General features: G+C 41.3%; 1 protein-coding gene across 1 annotated transcript in view; it reads left to right on the top strand.

Moving 5' to 3' along the window:
* Positions 1–21159, top strand: part of LOC111971402 (BMP/retinoic acid-inducible neural-specific protein 3-like) — a 106394-nt gene that overhangs the window by 60624 nt on the left and 24611 nt on the right. The window contains exons 5-7 of the mRNA XM_023998162.1: positions 7547–7652; positions 7994–8230; positions 14619–14841. Of these exons, the coding sequence (XP_023853930.1) occupies positions 7547–7652; positions 7994–8230; positions 14619–14841 (566 nt within the window). The remainder of the gene's footprint in view (positions 1–7546; positions 7653–7993; positions 8231–14618; positions 14842–21159) is intronic.

The raw sequence follows: 21159 nt of genomic DNA, 5'->3' as shown, positions 1-21159 counted from the left end.
AACACATTCTTATTTCAATGACGGCCTAGGAACGGTGGGTTAACTGCCTTGTTCAGGGGCAGAATTACAGATTTTTACCTTGTCAGCTCAGGGATTCAATCTTGCAACCTCACGGTTAACTAGTCCAACGCTCTAACCACCTGCCTCACGAGGAGCCCGCCTGTTACGCGAATGCAGTAAGAAGCCAAGGTAAGTTGATAGCTAGCATTAAATTTATCTTATAAAAAACAATCAATCAATCAATCATAATCACTAGTTATAACTACACATGGTTGATGATATTACTAGTTTATCTAGCTCGTCCTGCGTTGCATATAATCGATGCAGTGCGCATTCGCGAAAAAGGACTGTCGTTGCTCCAACGTGTACCTAACCATAAACATCAATGCCTTTCTTAAAATCAATACACAGAAGTATATATTTTTAACCCTGAATATTTAGCTAAAAGAAATCCAGGTTAGCAGGCAATATTAACCAGGTGAAATTGTGTCGACCATGACCTAAGGCTCGTATTTCTGTGTGTTATTATGTTATAATTAAGTCTGATTTGATAGAGCAGTCTGACTGAGCGATGGTAGGCACCACTTTCGTGCGTTTTGCCAGCAGCTCTTCGCAATGCTTCAAGCATTGCGCTGTTTATGACTTCAAGCCTATCAACTCCCGAGATTAGGCTGGTGTAACCGATGTGAAATGGCTAGCTAGTTAGCGGGGTGCGCGCTAATAGCGTTTCAAACGTCCCTCGCTCTGAGGCTTGGAGTAGTTGTTCCCCTTGCTCTGCATGGGTAACGCTGCTTCGAGGGTGGCTGTTGTCGATGTGTTCCTGGTTTGAGCCCAGGTAGTGGCGAGGAGAGGGATGGAAGCTATACTGTTACACTGGCAATACTAAAGTGCCTATAAGAACATCCAATAGTCAAAGGTATATGAAATACAAATGGTATAGAGAGAAATAGTCCTATAATTCTTATAATAACTACAACCTAAAACTTCTTACCTGGGAATATTGAAGACTCATGTTAAAAGGAACCACCAGTTTACATATGTTCTCATGTTCTGAGCAAGAAACTTAAATGTTAGCTTTCTTACATGGCACATATTGCACTTTTACTTTCTTCTCCAACACTTTGTTTTTGCATTATTTGAACCAAATTTAACATGTTTCATTATTTTTTTGAGGCTAAATTGATTTTATTGATGTATTTTATTAAGGTCAAATAAGTGTTCATTCAGTATTGTTGTAATTGTCATTATTACAACAACAAAAAATGTTTTTAAATCGGCCGATTAATCGGTATCAGCTTTTTTTGGTCCTCCAATAATCGGTATCGGCGTTGAAAAATCATAATCGGTCGACCTCTAGTCCAGAGTAGTGATGCTAGTCGGGCGGGTGGTTGCGGGCAGCAATCGGTTGAAGAGCATGCATTTAGTTTTACTAGCATTTAAAAGCAGTTGGAGGCCACGGAAGGAGTGTTGTATGGCATTGAAGCTCGTTTGTAGGTTTGTTAACACAGTGTCCAAAGAAGGGCATACAGAATGGTGTCGTCTGCGTAGAGGTGGATCAGAGAATCACCAGCAGCAAGAGCGACATCATTGATATATACAGAGAAAAGAGTCAGCCCAAGAATTGAACCCTGTGGCACCCCCATAGAGACTGCCAGAGGTCCGGACAACAGGCCCTCCGATTTGACACACTGAACTCTATCTGAGAAGTAGTTGGTGAACCAGGTGAGGCAGTCATTTGATTAACTAAGGCTATTGAGTCTGCCGATAAGAATGCGGTGATTGACAGAGTTGAAAGCCTTGGCCAGGTCGATGAAGACGGCTGCACAGTACTGTCTTTTATCGATGGCGGTTATGATATCGTTTAGGACCTTGAGCTTGGCTGAGTTGCACACATGACCAGCTCGGAAACCAGATTGCATAGTGGAGAAGGTACGGTGAGATTCGAAATGGTCGGTGATCTGTTTGTTAACTTAGCTTTCTAAGATTTTAGAAAGGTAGGGCAGGATGGATAGAGGTCTATAACAGTTTGGGTCTAGAGTCTCTCCCCTTTGAACAGGGGGATGACCGCGGCAGCTTTCCAATCTTTGGGGATCTCAGATGATACGAAAGAGAGGTTGAACAGGCTAGTATTTCTTTTTATATATATATGTATTTTTACATTTTTTTTATTTAAAAAAATATATATACTTGGACCCTCTAATAGGTATTTCAATGGTTAATATTAGAAGGAGAGGATCCAGATTGTCTAGCCCAGCTGATTTGTAGGGATACAGATTTTGCAGCTCTTTCAGAAAATCAGCTGTCTGGATTTGGGTGAAGGATAACCGGGGGGGGGGGGGGGGGGGGGGGGAGTTTTTGGGGGGGGTGGGGGGGGGGGGGGGGGGGGGGGGGGGGGGGGGGGGGGGGGCTTGGGCAAGTTTCTGTGGGGGGAGCTGTTGGCCAGGGTAGGGGTAGCCAGGTAGAAAGCATGGCCAGCCATAAGAAAAATGCTTTCTGAAATTATCGTAGATTTATCGGTGGTGCCAGTGTTTCCTTGCCTCAGTGCAGTGGGCAGCTGGGAGGAGGTGCTCTTATTCTCCAGTGTCCCAAAACTTTTTGGAAGTGTAACACACCAGGTAAAAAATAAAGGGAATGGGAAAATGAAATAGATGAAGAGAGGAGGGGAAGTGGTATCTCTACAATTACGCATGAGAGATGAATCATCGGTTCCATTTCAATAATTTATTCGAGAGCTCACCCCATTTGTCAGACATTTTGGGTATGAGTTAATGTGTCTCACGCTGTCCGTAATAAATGGTGCTTTAACCTACCAGTGAGCATGGAACACTAACAGGAAACACTAAAAGCACCAGGTGGACATAAATCAGGTGGTTTAAGTTTGATTTACAACTCTGGTCAATTTCTACTGAGGTTTATTACAATTAGCCTGAAAAACAACTAGCCATCACTGTGAGAAAGGACAGAGGAGTGTTTTTCACCCAATCTTCTGGTCTGCTAGGATGTGGTGTTCAGTCATTCATGTCCTGTTATGGTTCATTTGTAGGAGAATTAACAGAATTTGTTAGGCTGAGCTTTGGAACGCAAGATAAATCTAGTGAGAAATGACAGTAGCAGAAGATTTGATGGGAAAACTGTAGCTATTTGAATATGTAAATGATAGAATACCACTAGTTTGCCAAGATAGTCAGAACACATCATCAAATACATAAAGAAAGGTATTATGATCATCAGACAAATTACTGTCATCACTGAATGATGGAACAACATCATTTACTTTAAGATTTATTTTACTTTAAGATTTTGCTTGTTGGCTAGACTAGCCCAGACCAGGGATGGGCAACTACAGTCCTCGGGGACAGATTGTAACTTCCTCCCATCCCTAGCAAACACAGCTGATTAAACTAATTGCATTCTAAACTGAAGATCATGATTAGTTGATTATTGGTGTCAGGTGTCTAAGCTAGTGCTGGGACAAAAGTGACACCAATCAGGACTCCGGGGACTGGAGTTGTCCACACCTGGCCTAGACCATACTTAGCGGCAGATGGCAAAGAGATGGTCTGATTGGCCCGTCTGTATTTGTTAAGGCTTGTGATTCAATTTCAGATTGAACCGTATAGAGCCAAGGGGTTCAAATGGGTTTATGCTGATCAAACTTACTCGTTTTTCCTTTTTTTCACTTTACTTTTTCAAAAATCTAACTTCACAGACATATAAAGAACCATCTGAAGATATGTTACTGACTGATTTTTGACAAAAATGTCACATAGAACCTTATAGTATCAAGGTCTCGATGTCCTCCCCCTCAAGAAAAAGGTACCCTTGGATGCAAAAACAAGAGTAACTTTGTTATTTTCTATCAAGGTCATAGAATCTTGGAACTTTACAAATTTAGATAAAGGTATGAGCTGTAGCCAGCTTCGCTTACCGTTAAACCTTTCTGGGTTGTCAGTCAACCTTCTCAATCGCAAGCTGTGAGTAAACTTGAACTTTAACCAGCTCAGTTTACTCTCTGCAACGTTGTCTGGTCAGAGCACCTGAATCATTAAGCTCTGAGAGAAGGGAAGAGCACCGCTCAATCGCTCCATTACTGTTACTAGTAAAGTTCATAAAAAATAGCTAGCAATGCTAATGTTAGCTAACAAAAATTCGGTGGTACCCTCAATCTTGGTTAGCTGGCTAAATTTTTACTGCATGTAAAGTCAATCTGGCGACATCACAATCATGACAAAATGTTTTCCTACTAATTATTTGCCTTTTGAAATGTTATCATGTTTCAAAGCCAAATCCAAGTTGCTTTGAAGTAGGCTAGCCATAGCTTGTTAAGGTAGCTAGCTAACATCAGCTATGCTAGCGATGATAGTGTAAGCCAGGAAAACAGTGGTTTTAAAACATCTGGCCGGAATCCTCAAAGAATGTCTCAACAATCATAAACACATCTAGGATGTAAATGGGGATATGCAGCATTGACTAAGGCTATGCCCCAGTGATTAAAAACAGGCCGATTCTTTGGCGCTGTGAAAGAAGCAATTTCCAAAGAATCGCCGTTCCTTATGAAACATTACTGGCATTCCATATTTTTCTAAACAGGTTGGAGTACAGGCCTCTTAATACCCATTGTTATTCAAATACATTTACATTTACATTTAAGTCATTTAGCAGACGCTCTTATCCAGAGCGACTTACATGACATCTCTGGTTCATTTACTGGCATTTTATGCTGCTTTTGTGGAACTATCCATTGGTTGAATTAACAAAAGGCATGATTCTTTCAGTTTCAATGCCTCTGCCTTAGTGGTAGTATAATAATATTAACGCTTGCATTTAGAAAAGAATTGAGCTTCCAAGACACTTGAGGCAATGCACCATGCATAATAAAATATGAAAGGGTTGTTACTGCATTACTTTTGAGCACTTTCGCCGTTCTCCCTTAAAACCATTAGCTATTCCCAAACACTAACCGCTAGTTAGACTTTTAAACAAGTCCCCAGTGGCAGATTCTTTGGCTGAGGCACTTTAAGACATCCTTGCCTGAATCAGAGGAAGAATGCATGCTTCATGAGGAGTGAGTGACAGAATGCTGGTGCTGACTAATAGTACTGTATGATGATGCATACTAGACACATCCCCTCCCAGGGCCGGCCCTAGCCTTTTGAGGACCCTAAGCGAGATTTGGTTGGGGACCCCTCCAGCTCATGGGCAAAACATTTTAATGGCTCTACTCTTGATTATTTTCCCCTCTCCAGAGTAAGAAAAAGTTAATTTGCTGCAATATGACAATTTTTTTCCATGGGGCGTACAGATAATATTGTATAACTTAATATTTTAAAGCAAGTTTTCTGCAATTTTACTATTTTCATAGGGTGGAGAGAAAGTTTAGCAATTTTATAACAAATGTATATAATTCTACTCCTTTTGCCTTGGGGTGGAGAGAAATGTGCAGTTTTACAGCTAATTTCTTGAAATTCTACACATTTTGCCATGACTTATGCCATGTTAATATGATATCTTACTGAGAGTGACTAACAAAATCAATGGGGGCCTCCACGGGGTTCATGCCCTTCGTGCCCGGTTGGTAATTCGGCCATGATTACTACAAGTTCAGATAGCTGGCTAGATTAATTTACCAATCTAAAAAAAATATTTGGACATGGGCTAATTGACAACTGCTGATGCACAACCACATTTTTAAATTGTACCTTGTGTATTCTACTATTCTAATTCTCAACAGTAAGTAGAGACCTCAACTAAGTTTAGTTTTTTTGCCGGCACCCTAATGACCACTTATGTCGCTCATACCTGGGGCCGGCCCTGTCCCCTCCTAATCACACAACCAAGCAACACAAACTAATTATTACAGGAAAGCCTTTAAGAGCAATCACCAGACCCATTAATTGTAGCTGTTAGAATTTCTGATAGTCAGCGTGATTTAATTGCACTTGATTATGGCATATTAATACAATCCTCCCTCTCTCCACCCACTCTCCCCATCTCCAATCCATCTCATTTAAACTGGCAATTTCCCAGTTAATGACAGCGCCCAAAGCCCCCGTAAGTTACTGTCCATACTGAAATATACAAATCACTGTTTAGAGTATTTTTTTTTTTCTAAATCAATTTCTTATAGAAACGACTAAGTGTGCACATGCTCTGCTCCGCTGGGTCCTTGTTGCAGATGGTCTCATTGCTATGCATTGAAAACCCAGCTTTAGATTTGCATTCGGTCAATTTTCCCTTTAAGTTGGACATCTGTCTGTGTTAGAAATTAATCTGCTCATCCCTGTAGACACATCTGGGATTTTAATAAACTGTGTCGAAGCATCAATAAAAAAATTATGGAAATGCTGGCGATGGGCCTGCTAAAGTTTTCCCCCTCTTTCTCCCACCCTCGCTTTGTCTCGTTCTCTCTTTCTCACACACTCACTCTTTCTCTCCCCCGCTCCTCCGTTTCAAAGTAACTCAAACCTCAATGTTGAGTGAAAATTTTTATGAACATCTTGTGATTATCATATAATGAATATCTACTACTTATATCATGGATAAGGTTGGTCATGGTTCTGGTGTCTTAATGCTTTGAAGGATAGAGACCTTTTGACACAGTTCAGTTTATTTTCTTTTTCTTTCTCGTGTCTCACCCTTCCCTATGTTTTTTTCCCAGTGACCTTAAAGTAGGTGTCAAAGAAATCCGACTGTTCTGCCCACAGACGGAAAAGAAAAGTGTGTTCTTTCTGCTGGATGTACAGTATAATCACAGGTACTCATTAATCTACACTGGCAATGTAGTTACTTTTAAGGAGCCACTGTGGTGGAAGGGGAGAACAACTTTTCAGTGACAGGGAGGGAGATGGATAAGCCTGCAGGCTGCCAGTTGTCTTGGGAGGATGGCAGAGGAACCCTGATATATGGGAGCTTTAAATCAGCCTTTTGTCAATGATGATTGAGCTGTGATTGTTCACAATCTAACCGCCCACTCAGAGAACAGAGATCCTGTCTTCCAGGTTTGTCAGCGTGAATCTCGTGATTTCTTTTCTTTCTTCCCTTTGTCTCCGAAAATGTTTTGTTTTTTGTAATTTTTTGTTGTTGGAGAATCCACATTATCTCCCCTGTGTCAGATGACAGGGATTTTGGGTTGCATTGCTACTGTATGTCATCACGTTCTCTGAGTAGACAAACCTACTCTTCACCTTTTAAGCTTCTTCGTGTACCATACTTTTTGGATATAATCTCACGTGGCCTCTGAGTTTTCATATAACAGACTATACTAAATGTCAAAACGCACAACCTTGGTGTTGCGTCATACATCAAATAACTGAACTACTGTATCTAGACTACTTGTAATGTTTGTAGATGTGAACATTTAAATGTGTCTGAATAAGGTAATATATTTAGTCCTGTGGAAGGGCAGATGGGAGAATGTGAGTGTACTATTAGTTGTTCATCTCATTCCACATGACATTCAACTCTGCATGCCTGCATTTTTAATGACTTTAGTGGCTCTCTCACAGTGCAGTGGATTATTGCCATGTGCCTCTGTCTTTCCCTTTAGGTGACCGAAACAAGGACAGGCCCTCTTGGATGCAGTAACTATGACAACCTGGACTCAGTCAGCTCTGTTCTGGTTCAGAGCCCTGAAAACAAGATTAATCTGCAAGGTCGGCCATCCAGAATTGAACACACCCAGACATTCTGATGGAATTGTCACAGTTTCTATTTTCTGCCAAGCATTAGACGAGGCACCAGTGTCAGAAGGAATTTAGCTTCAATCTGTGTTTCAGTCTGGCATTGGAAACCGAACCACTGGATTCCAAAGTGAATCACAGGGATTTATAGACATGTATGAACAAGCCAGTGGAAATGTATCTATAAAGTGACTAGAAAGTACCCCCTTCTGTCCTATATAAACTGTAGAAATGCTATAGTTACTACAGTATTTGAGTCTAGTTAATATTACAGTAATTTGTTTTGTAGTTTACCATATCCTCTCCTCTGCCAGGTCTCCAGACCATCCTACCAGAGTACCTGAGGGCTAGGTTTGTCCAGGCGGCTCTGAACTACATTGGCTGTAATGAGGAGGGTCAGTTTGTGTGCCGGAACAATGACTGTTGGTGCCGCTGCAGCCCAGGCTTCCCCCAGTGTAACTGCCCTGACGTGGACCTGAGGGCCATGGAGGCCAGCCTAATGCACATCAGGGACACCTGGAACATGGCCAACCAGGACTTTGAGGAGTCAGGTAGGGAGCATGAGATTGACGATACACTCAGAGTATAGAAAGAGTTTGTAACATTAAAGATACTTGCACACAGAGCCAAGAGCTGTAGGTAGGCCACAGAACATTACACAACACAGAGATGAATGTGACATCTGCTGTCTGCCTTTGACAAGAGATATGGGTTCATGTCTACACTGAGTGTTCAAAATAATAGAAACACCTTCCTAATATTGAGTTGCACCCCCTTTTGCCCTCAGAACAGCCTCAATTTCAAGACTAAAGGCTGGTTCATACTACGTCTATCGACTTGTTTGTAGACAGTTGTTGCAGTTACATCATTAACATTCTATTGTCGTCCGACATCAGACTTGTCGTCATTATGAAAAAGTATAAACACAAATGACACGCAGCATGACATCAGTCTGGTGGTCCAAAATAGCATAACTGGTGTATTTATACACCAATAAATCCATCCGTTTAAAAATGTATTTAGTATATGTGACCGACAGGCTCAAATCGGTCTTATGTTGCAAAATGTTCAATAGTTTTTTTTACATTGGATAAAAGTAGACTCAGAGCTACAAAATTGTATATCATACACTACATGAGGAACAATGGGTAAGTAATTCTGCTTTGAAAGTTGATAAACTTGTAAACTCAGTTTTGAGAAAATGGCCTTTGAATGAATGTTTTGGTACTACTACTGGAGAACCCTTTGTCTACACCCATTCAGCATCATTCACACGCTCTTAAGCTTTAGCCCCACCCATCTCTTTACATGTTGATCCGAGCGTTCTGTACTAACAGCAGTCAAGCACCCAAGCAAATTTGCTAGCTATTTCCAGACAGAAATGAGGGAACAGCTCACTGAACATTACTCGCCCTAGTAGAGCTGGTTAGGCTGTTACGTTATCCAGAGCGTTGGTGACTGCAACTGTGCTGTCAGATTGTCCGTCAGTAAATTCTGAGCGTTTCTCGGAGGGTTAAGAGCGCACTTGACGCTCTGGTGAATAATTAGGGTTGATCCGAACGTTCTGATCTCAAAAAAGCAGTCAAGCACCCAAGGTAACTGGCTAACATTGGCTAGCTTGCTTGCTACTTCCAGACACAAATGAAAGAACACCCCACTGACTATTTTAGTCACCCTAGCAGAGCTGGTTAGGCGGTTCATGTTATCCAGAGCATTGGTGATTGTAACTGTGCTGCTGGAAACAGTTGTATTAGGCTTTTTTTGTCTACGTTTACTGTCACCGGCCATATTCAACGGGTGTTCGTAAATTAATCAGTTATTCTGCGCTCTGGCACACACAGACGAGTGCTCTGAAACAGGAGTAGATGGCCAGACTCGATTTACGACCTCACCCGAAATGGTTACTTGCATAGTGAAGTATTTTGTTAAGACATGTAGCTAGCTAGCTAGATAAACAATGAACCATAATCCCATGACGTTACCACCCTCTATGAATTTGTGGTTAGCTAACCAACCAGGTTCAATGTTAGCTAGCTAACATTAGGCCATAACTAGCCAAGCAAATGGCTCTGAGATATGAATAATAAGATCATACATGTAACATTTGCTTGCGTGCGAGCCAGCCAGCTAACGCTAGCTAGCTAACAGTACACTTGAACTTTAAATGAAACCACTTGTCAAAATTAGAAACGTGTAATATCTGAAAATGTAGCTAGCTAGACTATCTTACCCATATACATTATTGATGGACGCGTTTCCTGTTGGATGTCATGGTTGCCCTTAGTTTGAAGATGTAATCCGGAGACAGTTTTTTTCTCAATCTCCTTAGCTATCATACTTGAATTCCACTGATTTCAAAACTCGGTCCTCCAGAAAGTGGAGAGCAACATTTATGCAGTTTTACTACGCAAAACATTTTATTTTTTTAAAGCTGCGTTAGACAGGATTACCTAGACATACTGACCAGCTCAAATATACAGACGTGTGCTATATGGCAGCCCAATCCAAACTAATCTCTCAGAATATCCAGCCTACTCATTATCTCAGCCAATCATGGCTAGTGGGAAGGTTGCTCACTTTTTCTGTGGCTAAACCAACTAGGCTCGTATTTTAACAATTGTATTCGTATTTACAGATGGCATACAAGTTTGTTATTAAGGCACATGGAAGTTCACAGGTTCGATTAGGCATTTCTGGCAAAAAACGCATTCTGAGTTAGGGTTAACCCAAAAAACGCAAATGGTTCACGTTCAAACGGCTCTCCTGTGAAGTAGTGACATACACCTAGTTTCCTGAAACGGGTCACATACAGTTGAAGTCGGAAGTTTACATACACCTTAGCCAAATACATTTAAACTCAGTTTTTCACAATTCCTGACATTTAATCAGAGTAAAAATTCCCTGTCTTAGGTCAGTTAGGATCACCACTTTATTTTAAGAATGTGAAATGTCAGAATAATAGTAGAGAGAATGATTTATTTCAGCTTTTATTTATTTATTTCACATTCCCTGTGGGTCAGAAGTTTATATACACTCAATTCGTATTTGGTAGCATTGCCTTTAAATTGTTTAACTTGAGTCATCCACAAGCTTCCCACAATAAGTTAGGAGGAATTTTGGCCCATTCCTCCTGACAGAGCTGGTGTAACTGAGTCAGGTTTGTAGGCCTCCTTGCTCGCACAAGCTTTTTCAGTTCTGACCACAATTTTTCTATAGAATTGAGGTCAAGGCTTTGTGATGGCCACTCCAATACCTTGACTTTGTTTTCCTTAAGCCATTTTGCCACAACTTTGTAAGTATGCTTGGGGTCATGGTCGCGAATGGGTCTTCCAAATGGACAAAGCTTTAACTTCCTGACTGATGTTGCTTCAATATATCCACATAATTTTCCTTTCTCATGATGCCATCTATTTTGTGAAATGCACCAGTCCCTCCTGCAGCATGGCACCATCACAACATGATGCTGCCAACCCCGTGCTTCACAGTTGGGATGCTGTTCTTCAGCTTTTTGTTTCATCAGAAGAGAGTACATTTCTACAAAAAGTACGATCTTTGTCCCCTTGTGCAGTTGCAAACCATAGTCTGGCTTTTTTATGGCGGTTTTGGAACAGTGGCTCCTTCCTTGCTGAGTGGCCTTTCAGGTTACGTCGATATAGGACTCGTTTTAATGTGGCTATAGATACTTTTGTACCCGTTTCCTCCATCTTCACGAGGTCCTTTGCTGTTGTTCTGGGGTTGATTTGCACTTTCGCACCAAAGTACTTTCATCTTTAGGAGACAGAACGCGTCTCTTTCCTGAGCGGTATGACAGCTGTGTGGTCCCATTGTGTTTATACTTGCGTTCTATTGTTTGTACAGATGAACGTGGTACCTTCATGGGTTTGGAAATTGCTCCCAAGGATGAACCAGACTTGTGTAAGGCTACAATGTTTTTTCTGAGGTCTTAGCTGATTTCTTTTGATTTTCCCATGATGTCAAGCATAGAGCCACTGAGTTTGAAGGTAGGCCTTGAAATAGATCCACAGGTACACCTCCAATTGACTCAAATTATGTCAATTCCATCAGAAGCTTCTGAAGCCATGACATCATTTTCTGGAATTTTCCAAGCTGTTTAAAGGCACAGTCAACTTAATGTATGTAAACTTCTGACCCACTGGAATTGTGATACAGTGAAATAATCTGTCTGTAAACAATTGTTGGAAAAATTACTTGTCATGCACAAAGTAGATGTCCAAACCGACTTGACAAAACTATAGTTTGTTAACAAGAAATTTGTGGAGTGGTTGAAACACTTAGGTTGGAGTCATTAAAACTAGTTTGTGTGAACTTCCGACTTCAACTGTATGTCAATCTAGGACTCCAGGCAACTAAAAGTAACTTTCTAAATAATGTCTTAGTTTGTTTGTAGCTGGTTGGATAGCTAACTAATGTTAAGTGTTCTGGCTAGCCAGCTCAAATAATGACCATATTGTAGCTGACAACGTCTTAACGTGAATTAGAAATGTATAATATCTGAAAATGTTGCTCGCTAGACTCTTACCAGTATACATGGATGACCACTTCTACGTCTCTGTCACAGATGTCATGCTCCCCCTTAGTTTGAAGATGTAATCCAGATACAGGTGTTTTATACATCAGCCTTCTGTGTGTTCTCTCTTCAACTCCCTCTGCATATTTGCAATAAATCTCCAGAATTTTCCTAATCTCCTTAGTTATCATACTCCGCTTCCACCGATTTAAAAACTCAGTGCACTTCTTCTGTGACAACAACATTGTTCATCGCTGTTCCAGAAAACTCTACAATGTCTGGTTCAATTAAATGTTTTTACTTAAATCAGGGATTTTCTCAATGTCTGACTCATTTTCAGAGTCAGATAGAGTAAGCATGGCATGATCATCTTCCAGAAATTGGAGAGCATTAGCAACACATTTGTAGTTCTTCGTGATATCCTTCAAAAAATAGTTGTTAGAAAGGATTACCTACACATACTGAGCAGCTCATGTTCTAGACAGAAGCGTGCTACGTGACAGATCAATCCAAACTCATCTCTTGGCATGTCTAGCCCATCCATTATCTCAGCCAATCATGGCTAGCGGGAAGGTTCTTAACTTTTTCTGTGGTTAAACCAACTAGGCTTGTAATTTAACCATTTTATTGTTAAGGCACATGAATGTTCACGTGTTCCAGAAGGCATTTCACCCCAAAAATGCATTTTGAAAAAATTATATGTTTACGTTCAAATGCCTCTCCTGTGAAGTAGTGACGTGCGACATAAGCCTAGTTTCCTGAAACGAGTCACATATCTTGAACGACTTTTGCAACAATCAGGACTACAAGTGGACTAGTACAACAACTTTAAAGGAAAATTCCACCCCAAAACAATATTTTTGTATTTGTTGACATAGTCCTGAAAGGTTTCGCTTGTCAGCAATCAAGTTTTCAAGATATGTAACTTTCAAAATACAGAAACCATCCCCATATGAAGCGTTTTGCATCATATGCACAATAACTGTTTGTCGGGAGTTTCATGAAAGGGGTTTCCATGGCTGAGCAGTTAGGGCTGTGCCTCTTAATTCTAGTAAAAGGAAATCTTAACTCTACAGCATGCAATGACATTCTAGATGATTCTGTGCTTCCAACTTTGTCGCAACAGTTTGGGTAAAGCCCTTTCCTGTTTCCTGGACAAAGCGAGGTCCCTATATAAATGGTTTGTCAATATCGGTGTGGAAGAACTTGACTGGCCTGACCTTAACCCCATCCAACACCTTTGGGATGAATTGGAATGCCGACTACGAGCCAGGCCTAATCACCCAACATCAGTGCCCTACCTCACTAATGCTCTTGTGGCTGAATGGAAGCAAGTCCCCATAGCAATGTTCCAATATCTAGTGGAAGGCTTCCCTGAAGAGTGGAGGCTGCAGCAAAAGGGGGACCAACTCCATATTAATGCCCATGATTTTGGAATGAGATGTTCAACAAGCAGGTGTCCACATACTTTTGGTCATGTAGTGTATTATACATTTACATTTACATTTACATTTTAGTCATTTAGCAGATGCTCTTATCCAGAGCGACTTACAGTAGAGTGCATACATTTTATTACATTTTTTTTTTAACATACTGAGACAAGGATATCCCTACCGGCCAAGAGCAGACGCTCTTATCCAGAGCGACTTACAGTAGAGTGCATACATTTTTATATACTGAGACAAGGATATCCCTACCGGCCAAACCCTCCCTAACCCGGACGACGCTATGCCAATTGTGCGTCGCCCCACGGATCTCCCGGTTGCGGCCGGCTGCGACAGAGCCTGGGCGCGAACCCAGCCCAGCCTGGGCGCGAACCCAGAGACTCTGGTGGCGCAGCTAGCACTGCGATGCAGTGCCCTAGACCACTGCGCCACCCGGGAGATTCAGTGCCCTAGACCACTGCGCCACCCGGGAGATTATTATAAAATGGCTAATCTGAGAACGAATGCCTATTGTAATCAGATATAAATCAACACCACTGTTAATTGTAAATATCACAGTCACTTATTAGATTAGGTTGGATTGATTGAATGGCTATTGATAGCTCTGAAAATATTTTGGTTAATTCCTGTTATGCCCCTATTCACTCATTAAACCGGATGCCCTGACGCAAGGTAACATTTTCAGTTTCTGTTTGGCCTCCACACACAGAGATGAGCTTGATCTGCTAGGAGCTGACATTTCATACACAAACCCACATTTAGTTCAGCCTCTCTCCATTAGCATATGCGTCACATAGTATCACTTCCAGTTTCCCCCACGGTGGCCCAGCAAACCAATTCCCATGTGCCATCTCCCTAAAGTGATCTGTCTGACTATGAGCCAGAATTAACAGAATCATATAAAGTACTAAGCGGAGCAGAACTGCGATGGAGCATTAAACCTCTTCACACCTGTCTGCCTTTCAGAGGAGTTCCAGAACTTTGTACGGAGACTCCCGACATTCTACGCCCTCAACACATCTGCCATCCAGTACTTCTGGAAAATGGAGCCTGCCGTCCATCAGCGCTACAGACAGCTAGAGCTCAGCAGCAGACAGCTTATCGCCAAATCCAGACGGATCGTCGACAAACTCTTCACCCTCAGCAAGAGGTGTCGGACACAGCTGACAGTCATTGTGCTGAGAAAGAGGTGAGAACATGTTATGATAAACAGTCCCTGTGAGGAGTGGATGTTTAGTCATAATGTCTGTTCAGATGGACATACAGAAAGTACTGTAAGGAGATCTGAAAAAATTACAATCGATCAATGGGAAAGTATTTATTTTTAGTGCAATCAGTAGAAATGTGACAAATTGAGTTTCAAGGCCCTCGTAAGACATCATAGTAAAATAGGATGTATTGCAAAAGGAAATAGTAAAATGGTGGTGTACTGGGTGTTACATTCCCCAATAAGAAACCAAAAATAGTCACCCAACAGAAAAATGGAACTAACAAATGAGCCACTGACAACCAAAAGAAAACAGGTGGGTTTTAAAAGGGGTTCTGAAAGGCAATCATAGGGGTGCTGGCCAAGCGAAATCGAGTAGGGTCTTAACACCCACCATGGATGCCCACTAGATTCCCTTAATAGACAAATTAAAGGAAAAGAAAACCCCCACCAACTTACGGTAGGGTGTAAAAACAAACATGGAGCAAACCAAACAGGGGAGACACAAGCACTGGGCAGAAAGGGTCCATAATCAGGGGATATCTTTACATTACACATTTTTGATATTCTATAGAATACAGACCATTTCCAATGCATATTTTTGGATATGCACTATGTCCTGAGAATTTCAGAATCCAGATGTGCCTTTTAGACATGTATGCTATTGGGATTACTCTGAATATCACACATGGACTCATATATCCTGAACCTATTTTCTCTCATGTTGACAAATACTGACTGTATACATTGCATATCTGTGTTTTCTCAGCACATTCAAGATATGAAACTATATTGATTCCAGATATGCTTCTCTTGGCTGTCCATATGCAAATTTTTATATGCTGAAAATAAAGAGGATTTCAGAGGCATTACTGAGTTTTCACCACATACTCAATCATTTGACAAATATTAAACCCATATTTTTCTTTCATGCACAAATCACTTTTGGATTCCCTCTGGATTTCTGTATATACTGACCTTAGGCCTACATAGTATATTTTCTCAGCACATACAATGCATAGGCTCTTGACTGAGGTCCATATCAGGATCTTGATATGAATTTTGATATGCTCAATAGGGACAATTTCTGATGCTTATTTGAGTTTTGAGGATATGCTCAATAATTTGACAAATATTAATTCTTTCAGACACAAGCTATACTTTTAAAGGCACCTGCAATCCGCAAGCTAAAAAGCACTGTAACTGGTAGCCTAGCAACAAGAATCACTTATTTTCAGAGTTTCAACTGTCATTTTTGAATCTGGGTGCCACATGAGTGTGTAAATGGTGTATGGTTGACAACTGGAGAAACAAAGACTTGAGAAGCTGTTCAGAAAATACTTCAAAGAAGTTAACGCTAAATTGAGTAGCTAATTTGAGTTGTTTTATTTATCTTAGTAACTAGAATCAATAACGTTGGTTAATTTAGCCGGCAGCCAGTAGGGCTAGCTAGATTCATAGAGGAATAAAAGCTAATTGGTCATCTAGCTAGTAAAGAATTACAGATTATTTTTACCCCCTATCAAGCCTCAAGGTGACAGCTACATTTTTAAAGGTTTAGGCATATTTTGTATTACTGGTTAATATAAGCTGTCTAGCTAACTAACTTAGCTAGCTAACTAGCAACTTGGCTAGCTAGCTAGTTAGTTTTCTCGTCATGAATGTAGCAGCTAGAGTAACTAAATTATACAGTACCAGTCAAAAAGTTGACACCTACTCACTCCAGGGTTTTTTGTGAAAACATCAAAACTATGAAATAAAACATTTGTTATCATGTAGTAACCAAAAAAGTGTTAAACAAACCCAAATATATTTTATATTTGCGCTTCTTCAAAGTAGCCACCCTTTGCCTTGACAGCTTTGCACACTCTTGGCGTTCTCTCAACCAGCTTCATGAGGTGGTCACCTGGAATGCATTTAAATTAACAGGTGTGCCTTGTTAAAAGTGAATTTGTGAAATTTCTTTCCTTAATGCGTTTGAGCCAGTTGTGTTCTGACAAGGTAGGGTTGGTGTACAGAAGATACCCTTATTTTGTAAAATACCAAGTCCATATTATGGAAGGAACAGTTCAAATAAGCAAAGAGAAATGACAGTCCATCATTACTTTACGATATGATGGTCAGTCAATACGGAACATTTCAAGAACTTTGAAAGGTTCTACACCTGCATTGCTTGCTGTTTGGGGTTTTAAGCGGGGATTCTGTACAGCACTTTGTGACATCAGCTCAAGTTAAAAGGGCTTTATAAATACATTTGATTTATTCTGACAGTGCAGTCGCAAAAACCATCAAACATTATGATGAAACTAGCTCTCATGAGGACCACCACAGGAAAGGAAGACGCAGAGTTACCTCTGCTGCAGAGGATAAGTTCATTAGAGTTAACTGCACCTCAGATTGCAGCCCAAATGACTGCTTCACAGAGTTCAAGTAACAGACACATCTCAACATCAACTGTTCAGAGGAGACTGCGTGAATCAGGCATTCATGGTCGATTGCTGCAAAGAAACCACTACTAAAGGACACAAATAATAATAAGAACTTGCTAGGGCCAAGAAACACGAGCAATGGACATTAGATCCACAGATGATACAATCTCTATTGCACTCAACACTACCGTTTCCCACCTGGACAAAAGGAACACCTATGTGAGAATGCTATTAATTGACTACAGCTCAGCGTTCAACACCATAGTGCCCTCAAAGCTCATCAATAAGCTAAGGACCCTGGGACTAAACACCTTCCTCCGCAACTGGATCCTGGACTTCCTGACGGGCCGCCCCCAGGTGGTAAGGGGAGGTAACATCACATCCGCCACGCTGATCCTCAACACAGTGGCCCCTCAGGGGTGTGTGCTCAGTCCCCTCCTGTACTCCCTGTTCACTCTTGACTGCACGGCCAGGCACGACTCCCAACACCATTAAGTTTGCTGATGACACAACAGTGGTAGGCCTGATCACCGACAACAACGAGACAGCCTATAGGGAGGTCAGAGACCTGGCCGTGTGGTGCCAGGACAACAACCTCTCCCTCAACGTGATCAAGACAAAGGAGATGATTGTGGAGTACAGGAAAAAAAGAACCGAGCACACCCCCATTCTCATCGACGGGGCTGCATTGGAGCAGGTTGAGAGCTTCAAGTTTCTTGGTGTCAACATCACCAACAAACTAACATGGTCCAAGCACACCAAGACAGTTGTGAAGAGGGCACGACAAAACATATTGCCCCTCAGGAGACTGAAGAGCTTTGGCATGGGTCCTCAGATCCTCAAATGCTTCTCCAGCTGCACCATTGAGAGCATCGTGACTGGTTGCATTACTGCCTGGTATGGCAACTGCTCGGCCTCCGACCACAAGACACTACAGAGGTTAGTGCGAAAGGCCCAGTACATCATTGGGGCCAAGCTTCCTGCCATCCATGACCTCTATACCAGGCAGGGTGTCAGAGGAAGGCCCTAAAAGTTGTCAAAGACTCCAGCCACCCTGTTGTCTCTGCTACCGAATTGCAAGCGGTACCGGAACACCAAATCTAGGTCCAAGAGGCTTCTAAACAGCTTCTACCTCCAAGCCAAAAGACTCCTGAACATCTAATCAAATGGCTACCCAGACTATTTGCATTGCCCCCCCCCCCCCCCCTCCTTRTACGCCGCRGCTACTCTGTTACCATCTATGCATAGTCACTTTAACTTTACCTACATGTACATATTACCTAACTAGCCAGTGCTCCCGCACATTGACTCTGTACCGGTACCCCCTGTATATAGTCTCGCTATTGTTATTTTAATGCTGCTCTTTAATTACTTGTTACTTTTATTTCTTATTCTTAGCTGGGGGTTTTTAAACTGCATTGTTGGTTAGGGGCTCGTAAGTAAGCATTTCACTGTAAGGTCTACACCAGTTGTATTCGGCGCATGTGACTAATACAATTTGATTTAGACTTCAAAATTCAAAAGGCACTCGCACATCTGAGCAATCCTTTTTGCAGGTGCATGGGAACAGTTGAACAATATGAAGGAAAAAGTGAACCGCGCACTGCTCTTGATACTTTTGATTTGATTTAGACTGAAATCGGTCCTGTGGTCTGAGTCCAAATGTGAGATTTTTGGTTCCAACCGCCGTGTCTTTGTGAGACGCAGAGCAGTTGAACGAATTATTTCTGCATGTGTGGTTCCCACCGTGATGCATGGAGGATGAGGTGTGATGATATGGTGGTGCTTTGCTGGTGACACTGTTGGTGATTTATTTAGAATTCAAGTTACAGTTAACCAGAATGGCTACCACAGCATTCTGCAGCGATACGCCATCCCATCTGGTTTGAGCTTAGTGGGACTATCATTTGTTTTTCAACAGGACAATGACCCAACACCCCCCCAGGCTGTGTAAGGGCTATTTGACCAAGAAGGAGAGTAATGGAGTGCTGCATCAGATGGCCTGGCCTCCACAATCACCCGACCTCATCCCAATTGAGATGGTTTGGGATGACTTGGATTGCGGAGTGAAGGAAAAGCAGCCAACAAGTGCCCAGCATGTGAGAACTCCTTCAAGACTGTTGGAAAAGCATTCCAGATGAAGCTGGTTAAGAGAATAACAAGTGTGCAAAGCTGTCATCAAGGAAAAAACACTTTTGGTTACTACATGATTCCATGTGTTATTTCATAGTTTTGATGTCTTCACTATTATTCTACAATGTAGAAAATAGTAAAGTAAAGAAAAACCCTTGAATGAGTATTTGTCCAAACCTTTGAAGTCTTTGCAAGCAAAAGGATCTTGCTTCCTGATCTGAAAATCAAAAACTATTCTTCTGTTGCTGATTCCACGTTGTTCATGTTCAACATTCAAAAGGATCAGTGTCAAATTAGATTAAACACAGAGCACAGTAGTTGTAAAATAATATATTCAACTTGTAAAAGAGCACAGATTGTACATTATAAGCTATACTGTGTGTGTGTGTGTGTGTGTGTGTGTGTGTGTGTGTGTGAGTGTGTGTGTGTGTGTGTGTGTGTGTGTGTGTGTGTGTGTGTGTGTGTGTGTGTGTGTGTGTGTGTGTGTGTGTGTGTGTGTGTGTGTGTGTGTGTGTGTGTGTGTGTGAGAGAGAGATAGTGTCCTAGGATCCCTGTAGCTGGTTCCTCCTCTCTGATTTCACATTTCCCCAGCACTCAGTGAGGTGGCTGACAGATACATATACACACACAACGACCTGGGTTCAAATACTATTTCAGGTATTTCAATTACTTTTCAATACATTTGAAAACAAGTATTAAGATGAGCTTTATTTGAAAGAAAACTATTTGTAAAGTATTGGCATGTATTTACAATTACTTCAAATACATATCGTTGGAAATATTTTAAAGGCAGTATTTTCAAATAAATATTTGGTATACACTACCATTCAAAAGTTTGGGGTCACTTAGAAATGTCCTTGTTTTTGAAAGAAAAGCACATTTTTGGTCCATTAACCTGTTGAGGACAGAGGGCGCTGTTTTCACTTTGGTGGAAAATCGTGCCCAATTTAAACAGCCTCGTACTCAATTCTTGCTCGTACAATATGCATATTATTATTACTATTGGATAGAAAACATTCTCTAGTTTCTAAAACCGTTTGAATTTTGTCTGTGAGTAAATCATTTGGCACCACACTTCCTGACCAGGAAGTGGAAAGTCTGAAATCGATGCTCTGTTCAAGGGCCTGCCTATAAATGGGCATGATACGTATTAGTATACATGCACGTCATACACCTTCCACTAGATGTCAAGAGGAAGTGAGAGAAGAAATGAAGTGTTTATCTTGGTCTGAGGTGGAATAAATCCTCTTGGCACGACGAGTCACCCATTTCCTGTTTTCTGGAAAGCGCGAAGATGGACCTGGAATTGCCTTCGGGAAAGCTGTCGTTATAGGCGACTACTATCTCCGGCTTTGATTTTATTTGATACATGTCACAATATCATCGTAAAGTATGTTTTTTCAATATAGTTTTATTAGATTATTGAAATTTATTCGGGACGTTAGGCGTGTTGCGTTGGGTGCTTTGTTCAGGAAGGAGAGCTTCGCGCCACTTGGCGAGTGTGCTTGCTAATTCAAGAGGGACAAAATTTGGTTCTAAAACCAAACGATTGTTCCCGACAAAGGACCTCTTGTACAACATTCTGATGGAAGCTCATCAAAAGTAGGACCCATTTTATGATGCTATTTCATATATCTGTTGAACTGTGTACTATTAGTTTTGCGCCCAGGTTTTGGTCACTATCTCGCCATAACGTAAGCCTTATGTCGTAAAGAAGTTATTTTTAGAATTCTAACAC

Source organism: Salvelinus sp. IW2-2015, linkage group LG13 (assembly GCF_002910315.2).
Source record: "Salvelinus sp. IW2-2015 linkage group LG13, ASM291031v2, whole genome shotgun sequence".
NCBI lineage: Eukaryota > Metazoa > Chordata > Actinopteri > Salmoniformes > Salmonidae > Salvelinus > Salvelinus sp. IW2-2015.
This window is presented reverse-complemented; position numbering and strand designations above follow the sequence as displayed.